The following is a 25,759-nucleotide window of genomic DNA, read 5'->3' as shown; positions in this document are numbered from 1 at the left end:
CCTGGGAGGTGGAGGATGCAGTGAGCTGAGATCACGCCACCGCACTCCAGCCTGGGCAACAGAGTGAGACTTCATCTCAAAAGACAAACAAACAAAAAGAATTTCTGCTGGTGGAGTTCAGCCCGCAGCCATCTTGTGGCTCCAGGACCACTCCCGACAGGAAAGTGTGTGGCTCCCACCTAGGGGCAAAATTTAGAACTCCTCTTCCCCAAGGGGAAAGAAGGCTCCCCTTTTGTCCTTCAAATCTAGTAATGGACTGCAGAGTCTTGGGGTCCCCGCAGGAGCTGACCAGAGCCAGGCCACAGCACTGCAGCAACCACAACGACTGATTTGGGATGTGCACATGTCTGGGTCTCCTGCTGGCCCAACCGTTGCCTGTGATATCAACACACAGCCTCTGTGGTCTGATCCAAGGCTCCTCCTTGTCACCCCACTGCTCTACCACAGTCTCCGCCCTCCAGGGAGACTTGGTATCCTGAGTTCCTGCCTGTGTCTGGCTTCCACCCACCACAGGGCCCTTGCACCTACCATCCTGCCACAAGACCACTCTTCTCTCACCCTTCATCCAGCTCCAATTAACTCCTAGTCCCTCTTCAAGGGCTTCAGGGCAGCTGTCCAGTCCCTCCTCCCTGGTGTCCTTTGGCACCAGCCTAGCACCCTCCCTAGCCCATCATCCTTCATCACAGGCCATGGTCCTGTGGCCACGGCCTTCCCTCGGGTCAGCTGTTGATCTCTGGGACAGCAGATCCTCCCTCCTGCAGTCTCCCTCCCCCATTGCCAAGACCAGGTCTCCTGGGTGCCTGCTGTGACCCAAGCTTTGTGACTGATAGTGTGAGGGCACCCCAGTCAGGAACAGTGCTGGCTCTGGGCCCCACCTGAACCCTCTCACCCTGCCCAGCAGAGCCAGGGCCCCAGGCAGGGTTGCCCCAAGGAGCCCGATGCCCCCTCACCTGCCAGCTCCTTTGCGATGGCTGAGGCCTGAGCCCCCCTCTGGCTATTCATGCGGCCTTTGTACAGGATCCCATCCACACCGAGGATGTCTACCTCGACCTGTTGGATGCCCCAGATCCAAGGTCAGGGAGCTCCCATCTGGTCTGCCCCCCAACTTTAGTGAATGCAGAGACCCAGAAGACAGAGTACAGCCTCCACTGGGGTTGCCCACCGCCCGGGGCCTGGTCCCACACCTGGGGCTGGGGGGCACTGACATCCACCTTCTGGGAAGGAGGCCCTGGCCAGACTCACGCTGTCATAGTCGATCACGTGGGGATCCCCGTAGGGATAAAGCGTTGACAGGTTGCAGGACTTGCACTTGAAGCTGGTGTCATTTTGGGGGCCATCACCCCAGTCCTGCTGAACATCCTCTTGGATGCCGAGGTCCTGGAACTGCAGCTGCTGCTGTTCCCTGGGGCAGGGCGGTGGGTCAGCAGCGGCCTGGAGACCCTGCACCCCGGAGCTTCCCAGGATGGACCTCAAGGGCCTGGCCAGCATTGAGGGAAGACTAGCATTTCTTTCAGCTTGCATTTAGGTGGCACAGCCAGGCAGGCCTGGGGCTTGGTGGGTGGATATGGATGCACTCAGTGGGGCAAGGAATTGAAGTGAGTCTTGCATTTTCCCAGCCCCAGACATTTCCCTTTGGACCCCTGGCCTGAAGAGCTCGCCCTTCTAATCTCTTGATCTCAAGGAGCCAGGGAAGGAGGGTGCAGGCCTGTCCCCACCTCCCTCCTCTTCCCATGGCCGTGGTGGCTATTCACTGGCTCTTCCCCCACCTGGCCAGATGTCCCCACAGCAGTGATGGAGGCCAGGAAAACCCACAGAGCTGTGGGATGTCAGGAGGTTGAGGGATCGGGCTGGGGCGCAGGGAGCCAGTTGGGTGTGGTGGAAACCTGAGGGTTTAGACGTCAGCCCTGCCACTCGCTAGCAGTGACCTTGGGCAGATCACTGAAGTTCTCTGAGCTGCAGTTTCTTCAACTGTGACATGGGATAGTAATAGGATACAGCTCAGAGGGCAACAGTGAGGACTCAAAAAGGCCAGGTGAGCCCCAGCACTTGGCACAGTGCCTGCTGGGCACAGCAGTATTACCCCAAGGATCCCCCATCATCACCGATTTCCTCCACCAAGAAGCAGGGACACGGGCACAGGAATCCTAGCTCACAGCAGGTTGTGGAATTTCAGTATGAAACCCTCTTATAGTTCTTGGCCTACAATAGATGCCCAGGAAACATGTCAGTTCTTCTCTCCATGGTCATCTCATGGGCCTGTCTGCTGCCCCAGTCACCTCTCAGACTGCCCCTCTTTCGAAGGGCTGGCCATGTCTGAAACAATCTTTGGTTCCTGGGCCTGGAGGATGTGTCTTTGCAGGAACAGTGTTCCCAGGCTTCGGAGTGACCTCCATGCGGGGCACCCACCCTGCTCACCTCATCTGTTGCCTCTGCAAGTACTCATAGCTGTTGGCACTGGCTGGCCGCAGCCGGGACAGCAGGTGTGCTTTGCGGATGGTGATCAGGTGTCTGTAGGAGGACAAGGGCTCTGCAGGGGCTGTGCGAGGCGCGCCAAGCCAGCAAAGGGCTTGGCTCCCACCCCTACAGGAAGCCTACCCAGAGGGAGGAAAGAGGTGCAGGCTCAGGTCGCCAACCTCAAATGCTAGAAGCATCCACAGCACAGAAGTAGAAGACCCCCCACCCCTACCCCAAGAGGCATCTCAGGAGCTCTGATCATCACGGTGAGACACAAAAACAATTGTTCTATTTACAAAAGTAAAAACCAGGCTGGGCACATTGGCATACACCCATAATCCCAGAACTTCGGGAGGCTGAGTTGAACGGATCACTTGAGGTCAGGAGTTCAAGACCAGCCTTGGCAACATGGAGAAATCCCGTCTCTACTAAAAATACAAAAATTAGCTGGGTGTGGTGGTGCATGCCTGTAATCCCAGGTACTTGGGAAGCTGAGGCAGGAGGATCACCTGATTTGCAACTGCAGTGAGCTGTGATTGTGCCACTGTACTCCAGCCTTGGTGACAGAGGGAGACCTAGTCTCAAATAGTAATAATAATAATAATAATAAAAGTGAAAAACAGAATAAGATAAATCCTAGAAACAGGATGCAGACTGGTGGTTGCCAGGGGCTGGGGGCAGGAAGGACAGGGAGACACAGCTTCATGAGTTGAAGTTTCCTTCTGAGGGACTGAAAATGCCACAGCAGTAGAGAGAGGTGATGCCTGTACCCTCTGTGAATGTACCAAATGCCCCTAACTGCTTGTTTTAAAATAGTTAATTTTATGTCACATGTAATTTGCCTTAATAAAGAAATATAAATAAAGTAAACATAATAGTCTTCCTGGGGAGCTAGAACTGTTTTATCTTTTTATTTTTTTGAGATGAAGTCTCTTCTGTCACCAGACTGGAGTGCAGTGGCATAATCTCGGCTCAAGGCAACCTTTACCTCCCAGGTTCAAGTGATTCTCCTGCCTCAGTATCCTGAGTAGCTGGGATCTGGTTTTTGTTTTGTTTTGTTTTGTTTTTTTGAGATGGAGTCAGACTCTGTCACCCAGGCTGGAGTGCCGGGGTGCAATCTCGGCTCACTGCAATGTCTGCCTACCAGGTTGAAGCAATTCTCTGCCTCTGCCTCTCCAATACCTGTGATTACAAGCACCTGCCACCATGCCTGGCTAATTTTTTGTATCTTTAGTAAAGACGGGTTTCATCATGTTGGTCAGGCTTGTCTTGAACTCCTGACCTTGTGATCCACCCACCTCAGCCTCCCAAAGTGCTGGGACTACAGGCGTGAGCCACTGCACCTGGCTGATAGAAACTGTTCTCTCTCTCTCTCTCTCTCTCTCTCCATATATATGTGTGTGTGTGTGTGTGTATTTTTTTTTTTTTTCCAAGATAGAGTCTCTCGCTGTCACCCAGGCTGGAGTGCAGTGGCATTATCTCAGCTCACTGCAACTTCCACCTTCTGGGTTCAAGCAACTGTCCTGCCTCAGCCTCCCAAGTGGCTGGGATTACAGGCGCATGCCACCATGCCGGGCTAATTTTTGCATTTTTAGTAGAGACAGCATTTCACCATATTGGCCAGGCTAGTCTTGAACTCCTGACCTTAGGTGATCCACTCCCCTCAGCCTCCCAAAGTGTTGAGATTATAGGCATGAGCCACCATGCCCAGTCTTGTTTTATATATATATATATATATATATTTTTATATATATATATATATATTATATATATATATATATATATTTATATATATATATATATATATTATATATAATATATATATATATATATATAATATATATATGAGGTCTCACTGTCACTCAGGCTGGAGTGCAGTGGCACAATCCTAGCTCACTCCAGCCTCTAACTTCTTGGCTGAACCCATCCTCCCCCATCAGCCTCCTGAGTAGCTGGGACTACAGGTAGGCACCACCATACAAGGCCACATATTTGAATATTTTTGATGGCTGTAGAATAGCCATCTGGAAGGCTGGGGAAGCCTGTATATGAATGTGGATACACATGACACATACAGAACAGTGTACATAGACGTGCATGGACTTGACGGTGCAGAACAGTGTATGTGGATGTGTAGGGACTTGACTGGAGAACGCTGTACATGGATGTGTAGACACAGTGCACATGGAACGGTGCACGTGGACGTGCATGGAGCAGACATCTATCTACCCAACAAGGCCCAAGGGCCAGGGCACTCTGGGTGGCGGTACTCACGGGCCAGTCATCATCTCCACAGGCCGGTCACAGGATATGCACTTGACACGCTCAAACAGCTTCCTGAAAGGCATATGGTCATCAGCCGCTGCCCCTGCTGGGCCCAGGCCATGTGCTGGATGCTGCAGCTAGCTGGGGCCCCAGGGCTGCACCCCTCCTGTCAGTACCTGGCCCAGCTCAGCCTCACAGGCCCTGAGGTTCCCAACCATCCCTGTGGTTTCTCTGCTGCCCCAAACACAAGGGATGGTCTTTTTTTTTTTTTTTTGAGATAGAGTCTTGCTTTGTAACCCAGGCTGGAGTGCAATGGTGTAATCTCAGCTCACTGCAACCTCCACCCCCCGGGTTCAAGCAATTCTGCCTCAGCCTCCTGAGTAGCTGGGACTACAGTCGTGTGCCCCCACATCCAGCTAATTTTTCTTGTATTTTTAGTAGAGACAGGGTTTCACCACGTTGGCTAGGCTGGTCTCAACCTCCTGACCTTGGGTGATCTGCCCACCTCAACCTCCCAAAGTGCTGGGATTACAGACATGAGCCACCTTGCCCAGTCTAAGGGATGGCCTTTAGAACTGTGTAAGGGGTGTGGGCCAGGCACAGTGGCTCACGCCTGTAAATCCCAGCACTGTGGGAGGCTGAGGCAGGCGGATCACCTGAGGTCAGGAGTTCCAGAGTAGCCTGACCAATGTGGTGAAACCGATCTCTACTAAATATAAAAAATTAGCCAGGCGTGGAGGTGTACACCTGTAATCCCAGCTACTTGGGAGGCTGAGGCAGGAGAATTGCTTGAACCTGGGAGGTGGAGGTTGAAGTGAGCCAAGACTGTGCCATTGCACTCCAGCCTGGGCAACAAGAGCAAAACTCCATCTCAAAAACAACAACAAACTCTGTGGGGTGGTCTGAGGACAGGAGCTCCACAAATATTTGGTTCTTCTGCCTGGGGCACTGGCTGGGTTGGGGTCAGGGGTCCCAGATCTGCCCAGGTCCCCTTCCCTGTCTGAGCCTCGGTTTCCCCATTGGCGGGAATAGGACTGGAGCCCCCTCTGCCAGCTCAGGCCAGAGTTCCCCTCCTCTGTGCTCTCAGCCACAGCCCAGCCACCATCCCCTCATCCACAGGTGTGGAATCTTTCCTCCTGGAGCCCCCAGGATTCCCCTCCTGTGTCCCCCACAGCCTGGGCAGCAGTACCCCTACCAGGAGGGGCTTGGGGCAGGCCCTTACTTCCTAAAGCCGGCAGCACTGTCAGGGTCCAATCTTAAGCCCTCAATCAGCAGCTTCCGGACTATTTTCCAGACCTCTTCCATTTCTTTCTTCAATGGATCCAGATCACTGTGGACTAGCTGCCAACAGCCAAGGGGAAGAAAAGAAAGAATAGTCAATGAATTCACACCCTGCCCCCTTCCAGAAGAGGGGCTGAAGCAACCTGGGAAATTACAGAGTATAACAAAATTCAACTAAAACAGGGAATCCAGGAAAGGGAACATGACCCAGATCTGGTGTAGGCTCAGACCTCTACTAGATGCTATGGGCAGAGGGGAGCTGCAAGGTGAGCTTCCTAGTGGCCAAAGCAAAAAAACACCATCAGCTACTGTCTCCAAGAGATTAAATCAAACCAAGTTCAAATGCAGGCTGGGAGGTCTAAGAAACCTTTGTCCCAATGGCCCCACTGTACCTGATATTCACACGTTCAACACATTTATTGAGAGTGTATGTAAACAGGGCAAGTTTATGACATTTAGTACATTCACCGAGTTGTGCAACCATCACAGTCAATTTTATTTATTTTTATTTTATTAATTTATTTTTGAGATGGACTTTCACTGTTGTTGCCCAGGCGGGAGGGCAATGGTGTGATCTTGGCTTATTGCAACCTCTGTCTCCCGGGTTCAAGCGATTCTCCTGCCTCAGCCTCCAGCATAGCTGGGATTACAGGTGTGTGCCACCAGGCCTGGCTAATTTTTTTGTACTTTTAGTAGAGACGGAGTTTCACCATGTTGGTCAGGCTGGTCTCGATCTCCTGACCTCAAGTGATCAACCCACCTCGGCCTCCGAAAATGTTGGGATTGCAGATGAGAGCCACTGTGCCTGGGGAAAAATATATACATTTTTTGAGACGGAGTCTTACTTGGTCGCCCAGGCTGGAGTACAGTGGCACAATCTTCACTCACTGCAACCTTCGCCTCTTGGTTTCAGGCAATTCTTCTGCATTAGCCTCCAGAGTAGCGGGGACTTACAGGCGCGTGCCACCACGCCCGGCTAATTTTTTTTTTTTCAGTAGAGAAGAGGAGTCACATCTTGGCCAGGCTGGTCTTGAACTCCTGACCTCGTGATCCACCTGCCTTGGCCTTCGAAAGTGCTGGGATTACAGGTGTGAGCCACCGAACCTGGCTTTTTTTTTTTTTTTTAAGATAGTGTCTTGCTCTGTCACCCAGGCTGTAGTGCAATGGTGCGGTCTCGGTTCACTGCAGCCTCTGTCTCCTGGATTCAAGCGATTCTCCTGCCTCAGCCTCCTGAGTAACTGGGATTACAGGTGCCCACCACCATGCCCAGCTAATTTTTATATTTTTAGTAGAGATGGGCTTTCACCATGTTGGCCTGGCTGGTCTCGAACTCATGATCCGCCTGCCTTGGCCTCCCAAAGTACTGGGACTACAGGGTAGAGCCACCACACTTGGCCCCGAAATAATTTTTTTTAAAGTAGAGATGGAGTCTTGCTATGTTGCCACGACTGGTCTCCCACCCCTGGGCTCAAGTGATCCTCCAATGTTGACCTCCCAAAATGCTGGGATTACAGGTGTGAGCCACTGTACCACCCGATGGAGTATTTTTTTTTTTAAGTTACAGAAATGGTGACATTTCACTCATAAATATTTGAGTGCGATAACTTTTTATTACAGAACCACGATGCCATTATCACGTTTAATGCAATTAGCAACAATTCTTGACTTGGATGTCATCTCCAGCCCATTGGCAGACTTGGTTCACATAAACCAGGAAACAAGTAAAACTTCTTCATGTGTTGTGTTTGGGTATCTTGAGACCTCTTTTTTTTTTTTTTTTTTTTGAGATAGGGTCTCATTCTCAGTGCCTGTTAGGGTGCTCCTATTGCCCAGGCTGGAGTACAGTGGCACGATTTTGGTTCACCGCAGTCTCAACCTCCCAGGCTCAGGTATTCTCTCGCCTCAGCCTCCCGAGTAGTTGGAACTGTGGGTGTGTGCCACCACAACTGGCTAATTTTTTTTTTCCTTAGGGACAGAGATCTACCATGTTGCTCAGGCTGGGCTTGAACTCTTGGGCTAAAGTTATCTGACAGCTGCTTTGACCTCCCGAAATACAGGGATTACAGGTGTGAGACACCACACCTGGCTGCAAAGTCTTTTTTTTTTTTTTTTGCTTTGAGACGTAGTCTCGCTCTGTCGCCAGGCTGGAGTGCAAATGATGCAACCTCAGCTCGCTGCCACCTCCACCTCCCAGGTTCAAGTGATTCTCCTGCCTCAGCCTCCTGAGTAGCTAGGAGGCATGAGCCACCATGCCCAGCTAATTTTTGTATTTTTAGTAGAGACTGGGTTTCACTATGTTGGCCAGGATGGTCTCAATCTCTTGACCTTGTGATCTGCCTGCCTCAGCCTCCCAAAGTGCTGGGATTACGGGCGTGAGCCACCAGGCCTGGCCTGCAATATCTTTTATGATGGAAGGCGGTCACCCCCCATCATCTCTGTAATATCCTGTTGATTACACAAGTTGGACCCATTCAATGTGGGACAGGGCTACGCAATTGTGTAAATACCAAGAGGTATGGCTGGGGACCATCCTGGGGGCTAACTATGCCACTCTCCTGGCTGGCTAAGCTCAGGGATGTGGAGTTGAGGAGGGGAGTCTCTGAGGGACCATGGCAGTCATTCATTTATTCATTCATCATTTACACTGCCAGTGATGTGCCAGACCTGGGGAAATGTCTAGAGAAGTCATAGCCCCTACCTCAAATAGCACAGTGTAGTAGACAAAACAGTTGGTCCAAAGACAGTGTTACAGGGTTGTTGCAATTGAGGTGGCTAGTATGGCCCAAAGAAGTTAGATTGTTTAAAATCAGACAGATCTGGGTTTGAGTCCCAGCTCCACCATGAGCAGCAGCGTTCCCTGAGGGGAGTATAATAACCTCTCTGAGGCTCACTGTTCTTCTCTGTGAAATGGGGATCTATTCACTTATTCACTTATTAACTATGTATAGGGCAGGTGCCAAGAGTGAGACCCTGTCACAAAAAAAAAAAAAAAAAAAAAAAGACATTGTAGCTTCTTTCTTCCCCTCTTAGATCATTTGCTCTGGGGAGGTCAGCTGCCATGACATGAGGTCACTCAAGGGGTCCTAAGGTGGAGTCCATGGGATGAGGAACTGAGGAGTGTTAGCCACATGAGGAATCTCCTTTGAATTGGCTCATCTAGCCTCATTTGAGCCTTCAGACGAGACCAGCCCTGGATGACATCTTGACTGCAATTTCATGGGAGACCCTGAGCCACCCAGCTAAGCTGCTAGGTCACTCACAAAAGTTTTTTTTTTTTTTTGAGATGGAGTTTTGCTCTTCTTGCCCAGGTTGGATGCAATGGCTCGATCTTGGCTCACTGCAACCTCTGCCTCCTGGGTTCAAGTGACCCTACTGCCTCAGCCTCCTGTGTAGCTGCCTCCTGAGTAGGGATTACAGGCATGCAGAGGTTAAAGCAATTCTCTTGTGTTGATCCCGGGTTCAAGCCTCCTGCCTCAGCCTCCTGAATAGCTGTCTCCCAAGTAGGGATTATAGCATGAGCCACCACGCCCAGTTATTTTTGTATTTTTAGTCGGGATGGGGTTTCTCCATGTTGGTCAGGCTGGTCTTAAACTCCTGACCTCAGGTGACCTACCTGCCTTGGCCTCCCAAAATTCTGGGATTACAGGCGTCAGCCACTGTGCCTGACCTCACTCCCAAATTCTTGCTCCTCCTAAACTGGAATCATTTGTTGTTTGCAGCTGCTAAATTCTGGCTTAATGTGTTAGGAAGCAAATGAAAATCCACACAGGGGCACTCACCTTGGTGTTCATGTCCTTGCTGAGCTGCTCCACAGTCTTCTTCCAGTTGTCCTCATGGATCGTGACCTTGAAGAGCATGTCCTGAATCATCTCGTTCAGCTCCAGTGCCACGGTCTCCAGGTCAGCTCGGTTTGCCTTGCCTGCCAGCGCACTCCTGTCAGCTTTCTAGAGAGACAGGGAGTTCAGGGAGGTGAGGCTGCTGGGATAGAGGAAGGCAAAGCTGGGAGATGGACCCCTTGGGTCTGTTGCTTCTAGTTTGGGACTCTGGACTTTTAGCCTTGGCTTAAATGCAATCTTGACATAAAACCCAAGGTTTTCCTATAACAGGGAAGTTGCTGTGTGATTTTACTATTATTATTATTTTTTGTTTTTGAGATAGGATCTTGCTCTAGGTTGCCCAGGTTGGAACGCAGTGGTGGAATCATAGCTCACTGCAGCCTCGACCTACTGGGTTCAAGGGATCCTCCCACCTCAGCCTCCTGAGTGGCTGGGACTACAGGTATGTTCCATAATGCCCAGCTAATTTTGTTATGTTTTATAGAGATCTGATCTTTGTTCTCTTCTTTTTTTTTTAGAGATGGGGTCTCACTATGTTGCCCAGGCTGGCGTGCAGTGGCTATTTACAGGTGCCATCCCAGTACTGATCAGCACAGGAGTTTTGACCTGCTCCATTTCCAACCTGGGCTGGTTCACCCCTCCTTAGGCAACCTGGTGGTCCCCCGCTCCTGGGAGGTCACCATATTGATGCCGAACTTAGTGCAGACAATCGAGTCGCATAGCACACTACATCCCAGAACTCCTGGACTCAAGCGATCCTCCAGCCTCAGCTTCCCAAGTAGCTGGAACTACAGGCACGCGGCACCATGCCCGGCGAGATCTGATCTTTCTATACTTCCCAGGCTGTTCTCAAACTCCTAGCCTCAAGTGATCCTATCACTTCGGCTTCCCAAAGTGCTAGGATTACAGGCATTAGCCAACCCATGGACAGCTGATGTGTGATTTATTTATTTATTTTTGAAACAGAATGTTGCTGTGTTGACCAGGCTGGAGTGCAGTGGTGCAATCTCTGCTCACTGCAACCTCTGCCTCCCAGGTTCAAGCGATTCTCCTGCCTCAGCCTCCTGAGTAGCTGCGATTACAGGTGTGTGCCACCACGCACAGCTAATTTTCATATTTTTAGTAGAGACGGGGTTTCACCATTTTGGCCAGGATGGTCATGATCTCTTGACATTGTGATCTGCCTGCCTCAGCCTCCCAAAGTGCTGGGATTGTAGGCATGAGTCACTGCACCTGGCCTGATGAGTGATTTTTAAGTTCGCACAACAGAGTGTTAATAATCCTCAGATGCTGAAAATGGGAGTTGATGTAACACCTGTCTTCCTTCCTGCCTTCCTTTCTTTTCTTCCTTCCCTCCCTCCCTTTCCTTCCCTCCCTCCCTTTCCTTCCTTCCTTCCCTTCCTCCCTCCCTCTTTCCTTCCTTCAATCCCTTCCTTCCTCCCTCTTTCCTTCCTTCCTTCCCTCCTCCCTCCCTCTTGACTGCCTTCCTTCCTTCCCTCCCTCCCTCCCTCTTGCCTGCCTGCCTGCCTTCCTTCTTTCCCTCCCTCTTTCCTTCCTTCCTTCCTACCTTTCTTTCTTTTTTTGAGATGAATTTTTGCTCTTGTTGCCCAGGCTGGAGTGCAACGGCACAATCTCGGTTCACTGCAACCTCCACCTCCCAGGTTCGAGTGATTCTCCTGCCTTAGCCTACTGAGTAGCTGGGATTATAGTCACCTGTCACCATGCCTGGCTAATTTTTTGTATTTTTAGTAGAGATGGAATTTCATCATGTTGGCCAGGCTGGCCTCAAACTCCTAACCTCAGGCGATCCACCCGCCTTGGCCTCCCAAAATGCTGGGATTGATTATAGGTATGAGCCACTGCATCTGGCCAACTCCTGTTTTCAATATGAACAAAGGCAGAGGGAAGCTCTGGAAGGCTCGGTTTCCCTGGGTGGGAGACCCGGGGCTCAGGATGGGGGAGCAGGCAAGGCAGAGGAACCTCTGCTCACTCACCTCTCTCAGCTCCTCCTCCATAGTGCTTTTATTCACCTTGTTCATTTCCAGTCTTTTGACTTGAGCCTGGAGATTCTAAGAACAGAAGCACAGGCCTGTCTGTCATCCTGGGGAGCCTTGAGGATAGAATGCCCACCTCCCACCTCCACCACTGCCATGTGCAGGGGAGGGACAGTGGGCTATGTAGACAGCAGGCAGGTGGGTGTGGGCATTAGGAGATTCAGGCTCAAGGGCTCCAGGTGCCCAGATGAGAAGGGAAGGAACGTGGGACTTGGGACAAGCTGTCCCCTCAGAGGTGGTATCATCATAGGAACTTTCCCGCATGGGGAGTTAGATCCAAGGAAGGAAAGCACAAAACCATGAGGATGATGTCGCTCACTGGATGTTTAAGGCATATTTACCACTTCTGATGTGTAATGGGGTCCCAGCGGGAATTCCAGTCTATCAACCAAACATTTACCAGATGCCACACACACTGTGCCCAAGTGTGAGGGGAAAACCTTACGTCCCATCCCCACAACTCCACAAAGAACCAACTGCCTGCATGAATTCCACCCTCTCTCCAATTACTAAATTCCCCTTGTATAGGAGCAGCAGCTGATCTGCTTGGGAAAAGCCTCCGTTTCCCGAGTTCCTGCAAAGCTGCGAACAGGCTTCTACTTCTCTCTTGCTGTCGGGTCTCCCTCTCACGCTTAGGAACAGAACTTTTAGCTGGAACTCAGCTGCCCAGAATCAAGACTCCATTTCACAACCTTCCTTACAGCTTAGTTTGGCCACTGGGATGTCAATGCAAATGAATGGGCATCTTTTTTTTTTTTTTTTTTTTGAGATGGAGTTTCGCTCTTGTTACCCAGGCTGGAGTGCAATGGCGCGATCTCGGCTCACCGCAACCTCTGCCTCCTGGGTTCAGGCAATTCTCCTGCCTCAACCTCCTCAGTAGCTGGGATTACAGGCACGCGCCACCATGCCCAGCTAATGTTTTGTATTTTTAGTAGAGACGGGGTTTCACCATGTTGACCAGGATGGTCTCGATCTCTTGACCTCGTGATCCACCCGCCTCGGCCTCCCAAAGTGCTGGGATTACAGGCTTGAGCCACCGCGCCCGGCTGAATGGGTATCTTTAACGTTTTTCTTTCTTTTTTTGTTTTGTTTTGTTCTATTTTTTTGGGGACAGAATCTGCTCTGTCACCCAGGCTGGAGTGCAGTAGCATGATCTCAGCTCACTGCAACCTCTGCCTCCCAGGTTCCAGAGATTCTCCCGCCTCAGCCTCCTGAGTAGCTGCGATCACAGGCACCCACCACATGCCTGGCTAATTTTTGTATTTTTAGTAGAGACCAGGTTTCACCACGTTGGTCAGGCTGCTCTTGAACTCCTGATCTCAAGTGATCCACCTGCCTCGGCCTCCCAAAGTGCTGGGATTACAGGCGTGAGTCACTGCACCTGGCTCCAATATGTAGTTTTCTATCCTTCCCCCACTTATTATCCTGAGTCTGCTGTGTCCATCATCCTGCTCTGTCTGCCTTTGCACACCCAGGGCTTAGCTCACTTACAAGCGAGAACATGCAGGCTTTGGTTTCCATTCCTGAGTTGCTTCCTTTAGAATAGTGGCCCCTGCCTCCATCCAAGTTGTTCCAAAGCTAAGGGAAACCTTGAGCCGCCAGAAGCTAGGAGAGGCGAGGAGGCTCCTCTAGAATCTTCAGGTGGAACACAGCCTAAGACACCTTCATTTCAGAATTCCCGCCTCCAGAAGAGGGTGATTTGCCACATCAGCAGCAGGGAACTGATCCAACCAGCAGGTGGCAGAATCAGGATTCAAACCCAGGCACATCTATTCCAAAGCCTGGGCTCTGAACCGCACGCACGCCAGGCGACCTCCAGCAGAATAGGCTTGGGCTAATTTCTTTGCTGGAGTCTCTGCCTCCTCTTTATTTTTTTTATTTTTAATTTTATTTTTTTACTCAGCTTGTGACCCCACTGATGAGCTCCCCTCCACCCTATGCCTCTTTATTTTAATTTTAATTTTTTTATTTTAAGAGGCAGGGTCTTGCTCTGCCACTCAGGCTGAAGTGAAGTGGCATAAGCACGGCTCACTGCAGCCTCAACCTCCCAGGCTCAAGCAAGCCTCCTGCCTCAGCTTCAGAGGAGCTGGGACTGCTGGTGACACCACTCACCTAGCTTTATTTGTTTTTAGAGACAGGGGTCTCAGTATGTTGCCTCAGGCTGGTCTGGAACTCCTAGGCTCAAATGATCTTCTCACCTCAGACTCTCAAAGTGCTGGGATTACAGGAGCCACCATGCCTGGCCTTATTTATGCTTTTTATTTTTATTTTTTGAGACAGAGTCTCAGTCTGTCACCCAGGCTGGAATGCAGTGGTGCGAGCTTGGCTCACTGCAAACTCCACCTCCCAGGCTCCAGTGATCCGCTATATTCATGCTTTATAATCTTGTTATTTTGGCTGAGCGAGGTGGCTCATGCTTGTAATCCCAGCACTTTGGGAGGCTGAGGTGAGTGGATCACTTGAGGTCAGGGGTTCAAGACCAGCCTGGCCATCATGGTGAAACCCCATCTCTATTAAAAACACAAAAATTTGGCTGGGCACAGTAGCTCATGCCTGTAATCCCAGCATTTTGGGAAGCCGATGCAGGCAAACCACTTGAGGTCAGGTGTTCGAGACCAGCCTGGCCAACATGGTGAAACCCTGTCTCTACTAAAAATACAAAAAATTTGGCTGGTTGCAGTGGCTCATTCCTGTAATCCTAGCACTTTGGGAGGCCAAGGTGGGTAGATCACGAGGTCAGGAGTTAGAGACCAGCCTGGCCAACATGGTGAAACCCTGTCTCTACTGAAATTACAAAAATTAGCCGGGCATGATGGCACACATCTGTAGTCCTGGCTACTCGGGAGGCTGAGGCAGGAGAATTGCTTGAACCTGGGAGGCGGAGGTTGTAGTGAGCCGAGGTTGTGCCACTGCACTCCATCCTGGGTGACAGAGTGAGACTCTATCTAAAAAAAAAAAAAAAAAAAAAAATATATATATATATATATATACTCCACTACCACCCCCTGCACACACAAAAAGGCCTGGATGGTGTCTGTTGACACTGTATCTTGCCAGTGCCCAAAATGGCACATCGTGCAGCATGAGAACTCAATAACATTTGATGTATGAATGGATGCATGAAGAAGAGGGTTTCTTGCACTCACTGTAAAGTTCCTAACAGTTTCACACAGAAATCCAGGATGGCAATAGCAGTGGTGCTTCCCCGCTGTTGCAGAAGTTGCGGCAGAACCATGCCTCCCTCACTTTACTGGAAAAGTTAAACAGAGTTGTTGATCTCTTGCAGTATGTGGTCATTTCAGAAATATTTAGGCTGGGTGGAGTGGCTCACGCCTGTAATCCCAGCACTTTGGGATGCTGAGGTCAGAAGATCAATTGAGCTCAGGAATTTGAGACCAGCCTGGGTGACACACAGAGACCCTGTCTCTATTTTATTTTTTTGAGACAGGGTCTCACTGTGTCACCCAGGCTGGAGTGAAGTTGTGTAATCATGGCTCACTGCAGCCTTGACCTGGGCTCAGGTGATCCTCCCACATCAGCCTCCCAAGTAGCTGGGATTACAGGTGCACACCATCATGCCCAGCTATTTTTTTTTTTTTTAAGACGGGGCTTCACCATGTTGGTCAGGTTGGTCTTGAACTCCTGACCTCAGGTGATCCGCCTGCCTTGGCCTCCAAAGTGCTTGGATTACAGGTGTGAGCCACCGCACCCGGCCAATTTTGATATTTTTTTAGAGATGGGGTTTCACCACGTTGCTCAGGCTGGTGTGGAACTCCTGGGCTCAAGTGATCCTCCTGCCTCAGCCTCCCAAGTGCTGGATCACAGGTGTGAGTCACCATGCCCAGCTCTTTTTTTTTTTTTTTTAAAGAAATAGTTAATGTGTTATAAGCGCTGTTCCTAGGTCTTCCAGGGTTAATCTTTATAAGCAATTACATCTTTTTTTTTTTAGATGGAATCTCACTCTGTCACCCAGGATGGAGTGCAGTGGTGCAATCTTGGCCCACTGCAACCCCCCACCTCTCCGGTTCAAGTGATTCTCCTTCCTCAGCCTCCTTAGCAGCTGGGATTATAGGCACCTGCAACCATACCTGGCTAATTTTTTTGTATTTTTAGTAGAGATGGGTTTTCGCCTTGTTTGGCCAGGTTGGTCTTGAACTCCTGACCTCAGGTGATCTGCCCACCTTGGCCTCCCAAAATGCTGGGATTACAGGTGTGAACCACCATGCCTGGACAGCAATAAAATCTTGATAGCACAAGAATCAGGAAGTAAGGACAAGGGTTATGGGAGAAGAGACATGCTCTCTTTTGGCACACTTGGCAGGGCTTCATCACCTTCAGAGTCTTTCAACAAGTGACAACTGTGGACATGCGGGCAGACACTACAGCCCCCACTTACCCCAAGCAGGGTCTGGCATAGCACTCGGTGCACGTCAGACACGCTGAATGGAACTGGCTCCAGCTCCATGGAGAAAGGGCACCAAGACGACCCCAGGACACAGTGGCCTGGATCTCTCTGAAGAGCAGTGTTGGCAGGAGACCTGGCTGCTGGCCAGTGGAGCACAGTCTGAACACGTACCCCTGTGTGCAGTCCACCCACACTCCCTCTTCTGGCAACCCCAGAGACGGCCAACCCTCCTGCCCACCCCCACTGCATAGGCTGTGAATTGGTTCTCCTTTAATGAGTTATTTTCCATTCAAAGTTCCTTGAGTGCTTCCCAGCCTGATTACACTGTGTGCCGACCTCGGAGGCAGCGAAACGCTATGGGCTGGCCTTGGTCCCTTTTTCACCGCACACCCCAATGCATCCCAGCAACAGACCCCATGCCATGGGATCGGAAGCCTTCATGGAAACAACCTTGGTGGGCTGTTTTGGGTTTTTTTTGTTTGTGTTTGTTTGTTTTTGAGATGGAGTCTCCCTCTTATCGCCCTGGCTGGAGTATGATGGTACAATCTTGGCTCACTGCAACCTCTGCCTCCCCGGTTGAAGTGATTCTCCTGCCTCAGCTACCCGAGTAGTGGGGATTACAGGCACCTACCATCATGCCTGTCTAATTTTTGTATTTTTACTAGAGACGGGGTTTCACCACGTTGGCCAGGCTGGTCTCGAACTCTTGACCTCAGGTGATCCGCCTGCTCTGGCCTCCCAAAGTGCTGGGATTACAGGCGTGAGCCACGACTCCCGGCCCTTGGTGGTGGATTTTTTGTTTTTTGCTTGTTTCTTTGTTTTCTTTCTTTGAGATAGGCCTTGCTCTGTCACCCAGGCTGGAGTCAGTGATGCAGTCATAGCTCACTGCAGCCTCAACCTCCCAGGCTGAAGCAATCCTCCTACCTCAGCCTCCATGCATCACCACATCTGGCTAATTTTTAAATTTTTTTTGTAACCCCTGAACACAGTGGTGCATGTCTGTAGTCCCAGCTACTTGGGAGGCTGAGGTGGGAGGATTGCTTGAGCCCAGGAGTTTTGGGCTGTAGTGTGCTATTTCAATTCCGTGTTGCACTAAGTTCGGCATTAACATGGTGACCTCCCGGGAGCGGGGGACCACAGATTGCCTAAGGAGGGGTGAACTGGCCCAGGCTGGAAATGGAGCAGGTCAAAACTCCTGTGCTGATGACTGGTGGGGTCTCACCTGTGAATAGCCACTGCATTCCAGCCTGGGCTATGTAGTGAGACCCTGTCTCAAAAAAAAAAAAAAATTAAAAAATTTTTTGTAGAAACAGAGTTTTGTTATTTCGAGTTTTGTTATTTCGCCCAGGTCGACAACTGGCCTCAAGCAATCCTCCCTCCTCATTACAGGTATGAGCCACTGCATGCAAAACACTAGAATCACAGGTGTGAGTCAATACATCCAACTTTTTTTTTTTTTTTTTAGGTGGAACTTTGCTCTGTCGCCCAGGCTGGAGCGCAATGGTGGAATCTCTGCTCACTGCAATCCCACCTCCCAGGTTCAAGTGATTCTCATTGCCTCAGCCTTCCAAGTAGCTGGAATTACAGGTGTGTGCCACCATACCCTGCTAATTTTGTAATTTTTTGTTTTAGAAGAGATGGGGTTTGGCTGGGTGAGGTGGCTCAGGCCTATAATCCCAACACTTTGGGAGGCCGAGGCAGATGGATCACAAGGTCAGGAGTTCAAGACCAGCCTAGCCAATATGGTGAATCCCTGTCTCCACTAAAAATACAAAAATTAGCCGGGTGTGGTGGCACATGCCTGTAGTCCGAGCTACTCAGGAGGCTGAGGCAGAAGAATCACTTAAACCTGGGAAGCAGAGGTTGCAGTGAGCCAAGATCGTGCCACTGCGCTCCAGCCCAGGCGACAGAGCGGGACTCCTCTCAAAAAACAGAAGAGCCATGTTGGCCAGGCTGGTCTCAAACTCCTGACAAGTAAGCCATCTGCCTCTGCCTCCCAAAGTGCTGGGATTATAGGCGTCAGCCACCTCGCCCAGTCCCAGCTAATTTCTTATTTTTGTAGAAATGGGATCTTTCTGTGTTGCTCTGACTTGTCTGAAATTCCTGGCCTCAAGTGATCCTACCACTTCGACTTCCCAAAGTGCTGGGATTACAGATGCCAGCCACCACACCCAGCCTAAATATTTCTTTTATTATTGTTTTTTATTTTTATCACCCAGCCCAAAATGTCAGTAAACATTTCTGCCACTTGCCCAGGGAAATGTTAAGAACATAACAGTTGGCACAAGAAATTCTCTTAATCACTCATTGAGTCATTCAGCAAATGTGATGGAGCCTTCATTACCCCTCCCCTTCCAGGAGCAGGTGACACAATGGTCAAAAAGATAAACACTGTCCAGGCCCTTCTGTTTATATTGGTGGGGGCGTGGGGGTGAGATTCGTTTGCTTTTCATTGAAGTGTAATTTACACACAGTAAAATGCCAGTGAACTCCCTCTGGTTCCCAACCTCAAGGGCAACCCCACCTTGTATAGAACCTTCAGGAAGGGTCTGAAGGTCTGGGTAAGGAATTCTTCCCTTGCCAACCCTTCTCCAGCCTGCCCAGACCTTCTAACCTTGAACTCATCCATGCGAATCTGCAGTTTCTCCACTGCCTTGTCCAAAATGATGTAGTGATCCTTCACTGTCTCTATTTGATTGCCCCAAATTCTCTCAAGTTCTTCTTCCTAAAAGGGGGAGACACAGACACTAAAGGCCTCTGCTTCCGAGGTCACCATGGCTGGGCCGGGAAGGGGCCTGAGGGAGGGGTGAGGCCAAGAAGAATGTACCAGAACAGGCTGGGCATGGTGGCTCACATCTGTAGTCCCAGCACTTTGGGAGGCCGAGGGGGGGTGGATAACCTGAGGTCAGGAGTTTGTGGCTAACATAGTGAAACCCTGTGTCTACAAAAAATACAAAAATTAGCCGGGGGTGGTGGCGGGCCCCTATAATCCCAGCTACTCGGGAGACTGAGACAGAATTGCTTGAACCCAGGAGGCGGAGGTTGCAGTGAGCTGAGATCATGCCACTGCACGCCAGCCTGGATGCCACTGCACGCCAGCCTGGACAACAAAGTATCCATCTCAAAAAAAAGAAGAATGTATCAGACCAGGGTGCCTCCCAACTGCCATCTTTTTTTTTTTTCTTTGAGACATGGCCTTGCTCTGTCACCCAGGCTGGAGTGTAGTGGTGTGATCTTGGCTCACTGCAGCCTCCACCTCCCAGGCTCAAGTGATCCTCCCACCTCAGCCTTTAAGTAGCTGGGACTATAGGCAGACACCACCATGCCTGGCTAATTTGTTTGATTGTATTTTTAGCAGAGATGGGGTTTTACCATGTTGGCCAGGCTGGTCTTGAACTCCTGACCTCAAGTGATCAGCCCGCCTTAGCCTCCCAAAGTGCTGGTATTACAGNTTTTGTAGAGAAGGGATCTCACTATGTTGCCCAGGTTGGTCTGGAACTCCTGAGCTCAAGTGATCTGCCTGCCTTGGCCTCCTAAAGATTGGGATTACAGGTGTGAGCCACTGCACCGGCCCCACCTGCCATCTAAATAGCCACCTGAGAAACAGGAGAACCATGCAGCCCTGCACCTGCCGGCTCCCCAGCACAAGTGGACCCACTTTGCAAGGCGGCAGCTGCTTTTGCGGCTGGCTCGCTTCCCCCCAGCCTCTTTTCCTACAGGACACAGCTGCGCCTGGGAGGGTGGAGGGGTGTCGGGGGGTGTCAAGGAGTCTTCCGTCAGCTCACCTCAAGCCATCATTGCCTCAAAAGCACTTCGCCAGAGACACTGACCTTGAGCCTGGATTTCTGGAGGCTGCCAATCTTTTCTTGCAATATATCCACTGTTGCCCCAAGGCTGGAAGGGCCTCCCATACTGGCTGAAAACAGAGGATGAGGAGGCTGCTGGGAGCAGGGATGGAGGAAGATGTTTCTGCTGAACTCTAGCTGCTTCTCTTATGGGGCATCTCAGGCAGCACTGCCCAGTGGAAATGCACTGGGCCTTTCAGCTCATGTCACTTTATTTATTTATTATTATTTTATTTATTTTTTGAGACGGAATCTTACTCTGTTGTCCAGGCTGGAGTGCAGTGGTGCAATCTCAGCTCACTGCAACCTCCCTCTCCTGGGTTCAAGCGATCCTCCTGCCTCAGCCTCCTGAGTAGCTGGGACTACAGGCAAATGCCATCACATCCGGCTAATTTTTTGCAATTTTGGTAGAGACAGGTTTCACCATGTTAGCCAGGATGGTCTTGATCTCCTTATTTCTTACACCATTTTTTGAGACGGAGTCTCACTCTGTTGCCAGGCTGGAGTGCAGTGGTGTGATCTCAGCTCACTGCAACCTCCAACTCCCGGGCTCAAGTGATTCTCCTGCCTCAGCTTCCTGAGTAGCTGGGACTACAGGTGCCCCCCACCATGCCCAGCCTAATTTTTGTATAAAAAATTAGCCAGGTGTGATAGCACTGCACTCCAGCCTGGGTGACAAGACTGAAACTCCGTCTCAAAAAACAAACAAAAAAATTAAAAAAAAAAATTTTGTTTGTTTGTATGGAGACAGGGTCTCACTCTGTTGCCCAGGCTGGAGTGCTGTGGCACGATCTTGGCTTACTACAACTTCCGCCTCCTGGATTCAAAGTGATTCTTCTGTCTCAGTCTCCTGAGTAGCTGGGATTACAGGCACCCACTACCACACTGGCTAATTCTTTTATTTTTTTAGTAGAGATGTGGTTTCAACATGTTGGCCAGGTTGCGAATTCCTGACCTCATGTAATCTGCCTGCCTCATCCTCGTAAAGTACTGGAATTACAGGCATGAGCCACTGCACATGGCCAATTTAATTTTTTTTTTAGAGATGGGGTCTTGGTATATTACCCCGTTTGATCTTGAACTCCTAGGCTCAAGCAATCTTCCTGCCTTGGCCTCCCAAAATGCTAAGATTACAGGCATGAGTCACCACGCTTAGCCAATACAATACTGTCTTATGGACTATCGCAAAGGAGTTTGTGAGAGTAATTTTGACATGCCATTTTTCTCAAGTGACATCTTTAAATCGTAACAGCCTCTCTGACCTAAGATAAGACCTCGCTGTACATTCAACGGAATAGACTTTTAAGAGCAAAATGCTTAAGCCAAAGAAATGGCTAATAGTGGAATGCAGATTTTGTTGGTGGAGCCAAATGAAGGACAGGAGGTGCTTCTCAAAGGCTGCAAGGGAGGGCGCCACTCCCTTGTGCCCTTCCCAAAGCCAGACCAGGCCTACCTAGACGAGTCAAGTGCTGGTTCAGGTTAAAGTACAGCTGGGCAAATTCTTCTTTCAGGGAGTCGTGTCTGACGGGCATCTGGGCTATGTGGCTCATGGAATACCTGACAGCCCTCTTCTTGTCTTCAGGGCTCGTGGCCTGCTTGGCAGCCAGCATGCCGTGGAACAGGGCTGTATCGGGACCAATGCTGGCAGCAGAGTAGGAGGGAGAGAGGATTTCAGAATCATCGTCCACGTCTTGGGATTCTGTGGCTCCCCGGGCAGGCCCTGCACCCAGGACATGTGCAAAGACCCCTAGGGGCCCAGCTGAAGCCATGTCTGTTGCAAAGGTGGCCATTTTGGTGGCTGGGGCGTCTTTGACAACCTTGGCAGCAACTTTGGCTGTCTGGGCAGCAGAGGATGCTGCGGCTGCATAGGCTGCGGCGGCAGCGGCGGCGATGGCAGCAGTGGTTTTCAGCCGGTGAAGGGCAGACTGGGGAGTCTTAGGCTGTGCTTCCTTGGGGGCCCCATCCTTGCCACCTCTATCCTTGGGAGCCACATCTTTCCCACCTCCATCTTTGGGGATCCCAACCTTTCGAGCTCTATCCTTAGGGGGCCCATCCTTGTGAGCCCTCTCCCGAGAGTCCCTCATGCTGGGGACATCATTTTCTTCCCCCTTTTCTTGGACAGCTGCGACCTGGAGGGCTTCTCCCTCGTGAGACTGATATGGCTGCAGTGGTTGCGGCCACATGAAGCCAAACTCAGTGGTCGGTGGTGGGGCCCCAGAGGGCTGGGGCTGAGGTGGCCGCAGGATGCCTAAGTCCCAGAAAGGCCAAGAGCCCAGCCCGGGCAAGCCTTGGGGAAGAGGCCAGCGTCTTGGGAGTGCAGGCCAGTCTCCTGGAGGTGAGGGGTAGGCTCCTGGGGCAGGCACAGGCCAAGGTGCTGGCAAGAACCCAGGTGTCACACTGGGCCCCGGCACAGTCTCCAATCTGGGCACAGGCTCCGGCTCCAGCCCTGGTGCGGGTTCAGGCCCAGGTGCAAATTCAATTGTGCGCCCAGGTGAAGACTCAGGGGTAAGGGCCAGAGGCTGTGCTGACTCCTGGGCACTGCTGAGTGAAGTTGCTTGGGCAGATGGCTCCTCTGGGAGGAGCTCTGGGACCTCGTAATGCCAGACGGTCTGCAGCAGCTGGGGGTTTTGGATGGGCTCGGAGACGTGGATGGCCCGAGTAGCTTCAAGGTACTCGGTGGTCTGGGCCAGGGCAGCCTCTGGGAGCTGCTCCACAGACTGCCACAGTGGGGGGAAGTCCAGGTGTGATGAACCAACTTCCTGCAGAAGAGGGGGCAGAGGGGCTCAGCTGGCTGTCAGCCCCACCACCCACTCTCAGCCACCCACCTGCTCCCCAGTTTCCCAAGGGTGTCCCCAACCCTCTGCTAACCTCCCCTTCCTTCCTCACTCACCGAGGTGAACATGGCATCATGGAGGCCACTCCAGAGCACCATGTCCTCGGTTTTGGGGATGGTTTGAACCTTATTCTGGAGAGAAGCCTGCGGGGTGGGGGTGGAAAATGACGGGTGTGATCCTGGAGGGGGCAGTGCTCCCCACACCCACAAAGAAACCTTTCCAGGCTATGTTCTCCTCCTTGCCCCTCCCTACCGTCAGCACCCAGGACACTGGAGATAGGGGAAGGCAGGGATCATGGCCCTTACCACTTCCTGCTGCAGTGCAACCATCTTCCGGTTCTGGATTCTGAAGTCTTCAGCGAACATATCCATTCTTTCTGGGTGTATCTGTAAAGGGAAGCAAGTCTATGGATTGGGGCTCCAGGTTCTGTCCCACCCCTGCCTCTTCCCGCAGCTCTAAGAGACTAAGTGCTTGAGGAGGAAGAACGGGTTCCAAAGCCAGTGTTTCCCAGGCAGTGGGAAAGGCTTCCATGGGCAAACGAGTTTGGGAAATGCTGGGCTAAAAAGCATGTCAGGCTGGGCACAGTGGCTCATGCCTGTAATCCCACCACTTTGCGAGGCTAAGGCGGGGTGGATCACTTGAGGTCAGGAGTTCGAGAGCAGCTGGTCAACATGGTGAAACACGATCTCTCTAAAAATACAAAAATTAGCTGGGCCAGGTGGCATGTGCCTGTTATCCCAGCTACTTGGAATTCTCCTGAGGCAGGAGAATCACTTGAACCCGGGAGGCAGAGGTTGCAGTGAGCCGAGATCACATGATTGCACTCTAGCCTGGGCAACAGATCAAGACTTTGAGAAAAGAAAAGAAAGAATAGAAGAGAAGGGGAAGGGAGGGGAGGAGAGGGTTTCAATAGGTTTCTGTACTGCAGAACTTCCTAGAGCCTTGAATGGGCAAAAGCACATTAAGAATCTCCAAGAGGGCTGGGTGCAGTGACTCATGCCTGTAATCCCAGCACTTTGGGAGGCCAAGGTGGGCAGATCGCCTGAGGTCAATAGTTCGAGACCAGCCTGGCCAACATGGTGAAAGCCTGTCTCTACCAAAAATACCAAAATTAGGGGGGCCTGGTGGTGTGTGCCTGTAATCCCAGCTACATGGGTGGCTGAGGCAGGAAAATTGGCTTGAACCCAGAAGGCAGAGGTTGCAGTGAGCAGAGATCGTGCCATTGTACTCCAGCCTGGGTGACAAAGCGACACTCTGTCTCAAAAAAATAAAATTAAATTTAAAAAAAGCTGGGCCTGGTGGTATGTACCTGTAATCCCAGCTAATTTGGGATTTTCCTGAGGCAGGAGAATCACTTGAACCTGAGAGGCAGAGGTTGCAGTGAGTTGAGATCACACTATTGCACTCCAGCCTGGGCACTCCAAGACTTCATCTCATAAATAAATAAATAAAGCATTTCAACAGGTTTATGTACTGCCGGACTTCCCAGAGCCTTGAATGGGCAAAAGCACTTTGGGAGGCTGAGGCAGGCAAATCACCAGGTCAGGAGTTCAAGAGCAAGCTGACCAACATTAGACCACCCTGTCTCCACTAATAATACAAAAATTAGCCAGGTGTGGTGGTGTGTACCTGTAATCCCAACTATTCAGGAGGCTGAGGCAGAAGAATAGCTTGAACCTGGGAGGTGGAGGTTGCAATGAGTTGAGGTCGTGCCACTGCAGCCTGGGCGACAGAGCAAGACTCCATCTCAAAAAAAAAAAAAATCTCCTAGAGACAGCTCAAAAAGGCATTGGCATTGTTTTTCTTTTCTTTCTTTCTTTCTTTCTTTTTTTTTTTTTTGAGACAGACTCTCACTCTGTCACTGAGCTGGAGTGCAGTGGCTCCATCTCGGCTCACTGCAACTTCCAACTCCCTGGTTCAAGCGATTCTCCTGCTTCAGCCTCCCAAGTAGCTGGAGTTACAGATGCTCACCACCACATCTGCCTAATTTTTGTATATTTAACAAAGAGGGGGTTTCACCATGTTGGCCAGGATGGTCTCGAACTCCTGACTTCAAGTGATCTGCCCGCCTCAGCCTCCCAAAGTGCTGGGATTACAGGCATGAGCCACCTGACCAGGCCAAGAAGGCACTGTTTTTCTAACAGCTTTTTCTAAGGGGCCCTATTGAGTAGCTCATAATGCAGCTTTTGACAGCGCCCTTTCTGCTTAGTTGGGAGCCATCCAGCCTATGACTGAAGCTCCCACAGTTGCTAAGAAAATCACATACAGGCCCCAACCTGTGAAGCCGAGATAATAGAGAAAATTACGCCGTTTGGGGGGAAGTTGTTAAACCTGAGGATGTGGAGAGCTGGCCAGCTGTGACTCATCAGTTGTGATGGGGGAAGCTGCCTCAAGTCTCAGGGACTCTACATCCTTCCATTCATGGTAGGGTGTGAGAACATACTTGGTCGATGGTTTTTGGCTACAGAAGCTCATATGCATGCCTGTCCTGTGATTATTCCACTTTCTGTGTGGACAGAGCTTTCCAGAAGGGGAAGAGGTGTTCTTTTTGCTAAGTTGGTGGAATACAAGGCTGGCAATGCCAAGACTTGGGGAGCACATGCCTGAGAATGAAGCCAAGTGAGCGTAAAGCCTCACTGAGAGATACCAGTATTGCATGAGTACCTAGATTTGGCCGTCCCTGGACAGGCCGTCTCCTTCTAGTAAAGGAGACAATAAATCTGTTATTCTGCCTAATCCAGAATGAACTTGATTTCTGTCACTTATAACTAATGTCTTTTTTTTT

At 50.7% G+C, this 25,759-nt stretch overlaps 1 protein-coding gene across 1 annotated transcript in view; it reads right to left on the bottom strand.

Annotated features, from left to right (window-relative positions):
- The window catches only part of CUNH16orf96 (chromosome unknown C16orf96 homolog), a 50,049-nt gene that overhangs the window by 7,230 nt on the left and 17,060 nt on the right, over nt 1-25,759 (bottom strand). The window contains exons 3-14 of the mRNA XM_017505974.2: nt 23,280-23,360; nt 23,031-23,117; nt 21,594-22,899; nt 20,126-20,211; nt 18,910-19,020; nt 11,831-11,905; nt 9,780-9,944; nt 5,942-6,060; nt 4,729-4,791; nt 2,416-2,508; nt 1,243-1,402; nt 951-1,050 (exon numbers count right to left, since the gene is read on the bottom strand). Coding sequence (XP_017361463.1) covers nt 951-1,050; nt 1,243-1,402; nt 2,416-2,508; nt 4,729-4,791; nt 5,942-6,060; nt 9,780-9,944; nt 11,831-11,905; nt 18,910-19,020; nt 20,126-20,211; nt 21,594-22,899; nt 23,031-23,117; nt 23,280-23,360 — 2,446 coding nt within the window. The remainder of the gene's footprint in view (nt 1-950; nt 1,051-1,242; nt 1,403-2,415; nt 2,509-4,728; nt 4,792-5,941; nt 6,061-9,779; nt 9,945-11,830; nt 11,906-18,909; nt 19,021-20,125; nt 20,212-21,593; nt 22,900-23,030; nt 23,118-23,279; nt 23,361-25,759) is intronic.

This window comes from Cebus imitator, unplaced genomic scaffold (assembly GCF_001604975.1).
Source record: "Cebus imitator isolate Cc_AM_T3 unplaced genomic scaffold, Cebus_imitator-1.0 Scaffold346, whole genome shotgun sequence".
Lineage (NCBI taxonomy): Eukaryota > Metazoa > Chordata > Mammalia > Primates > Cebidae > Cebus > Cebus imitator.
This window is presented reverse-complemented; position numbering and strand designations above follow the sequence as displayed.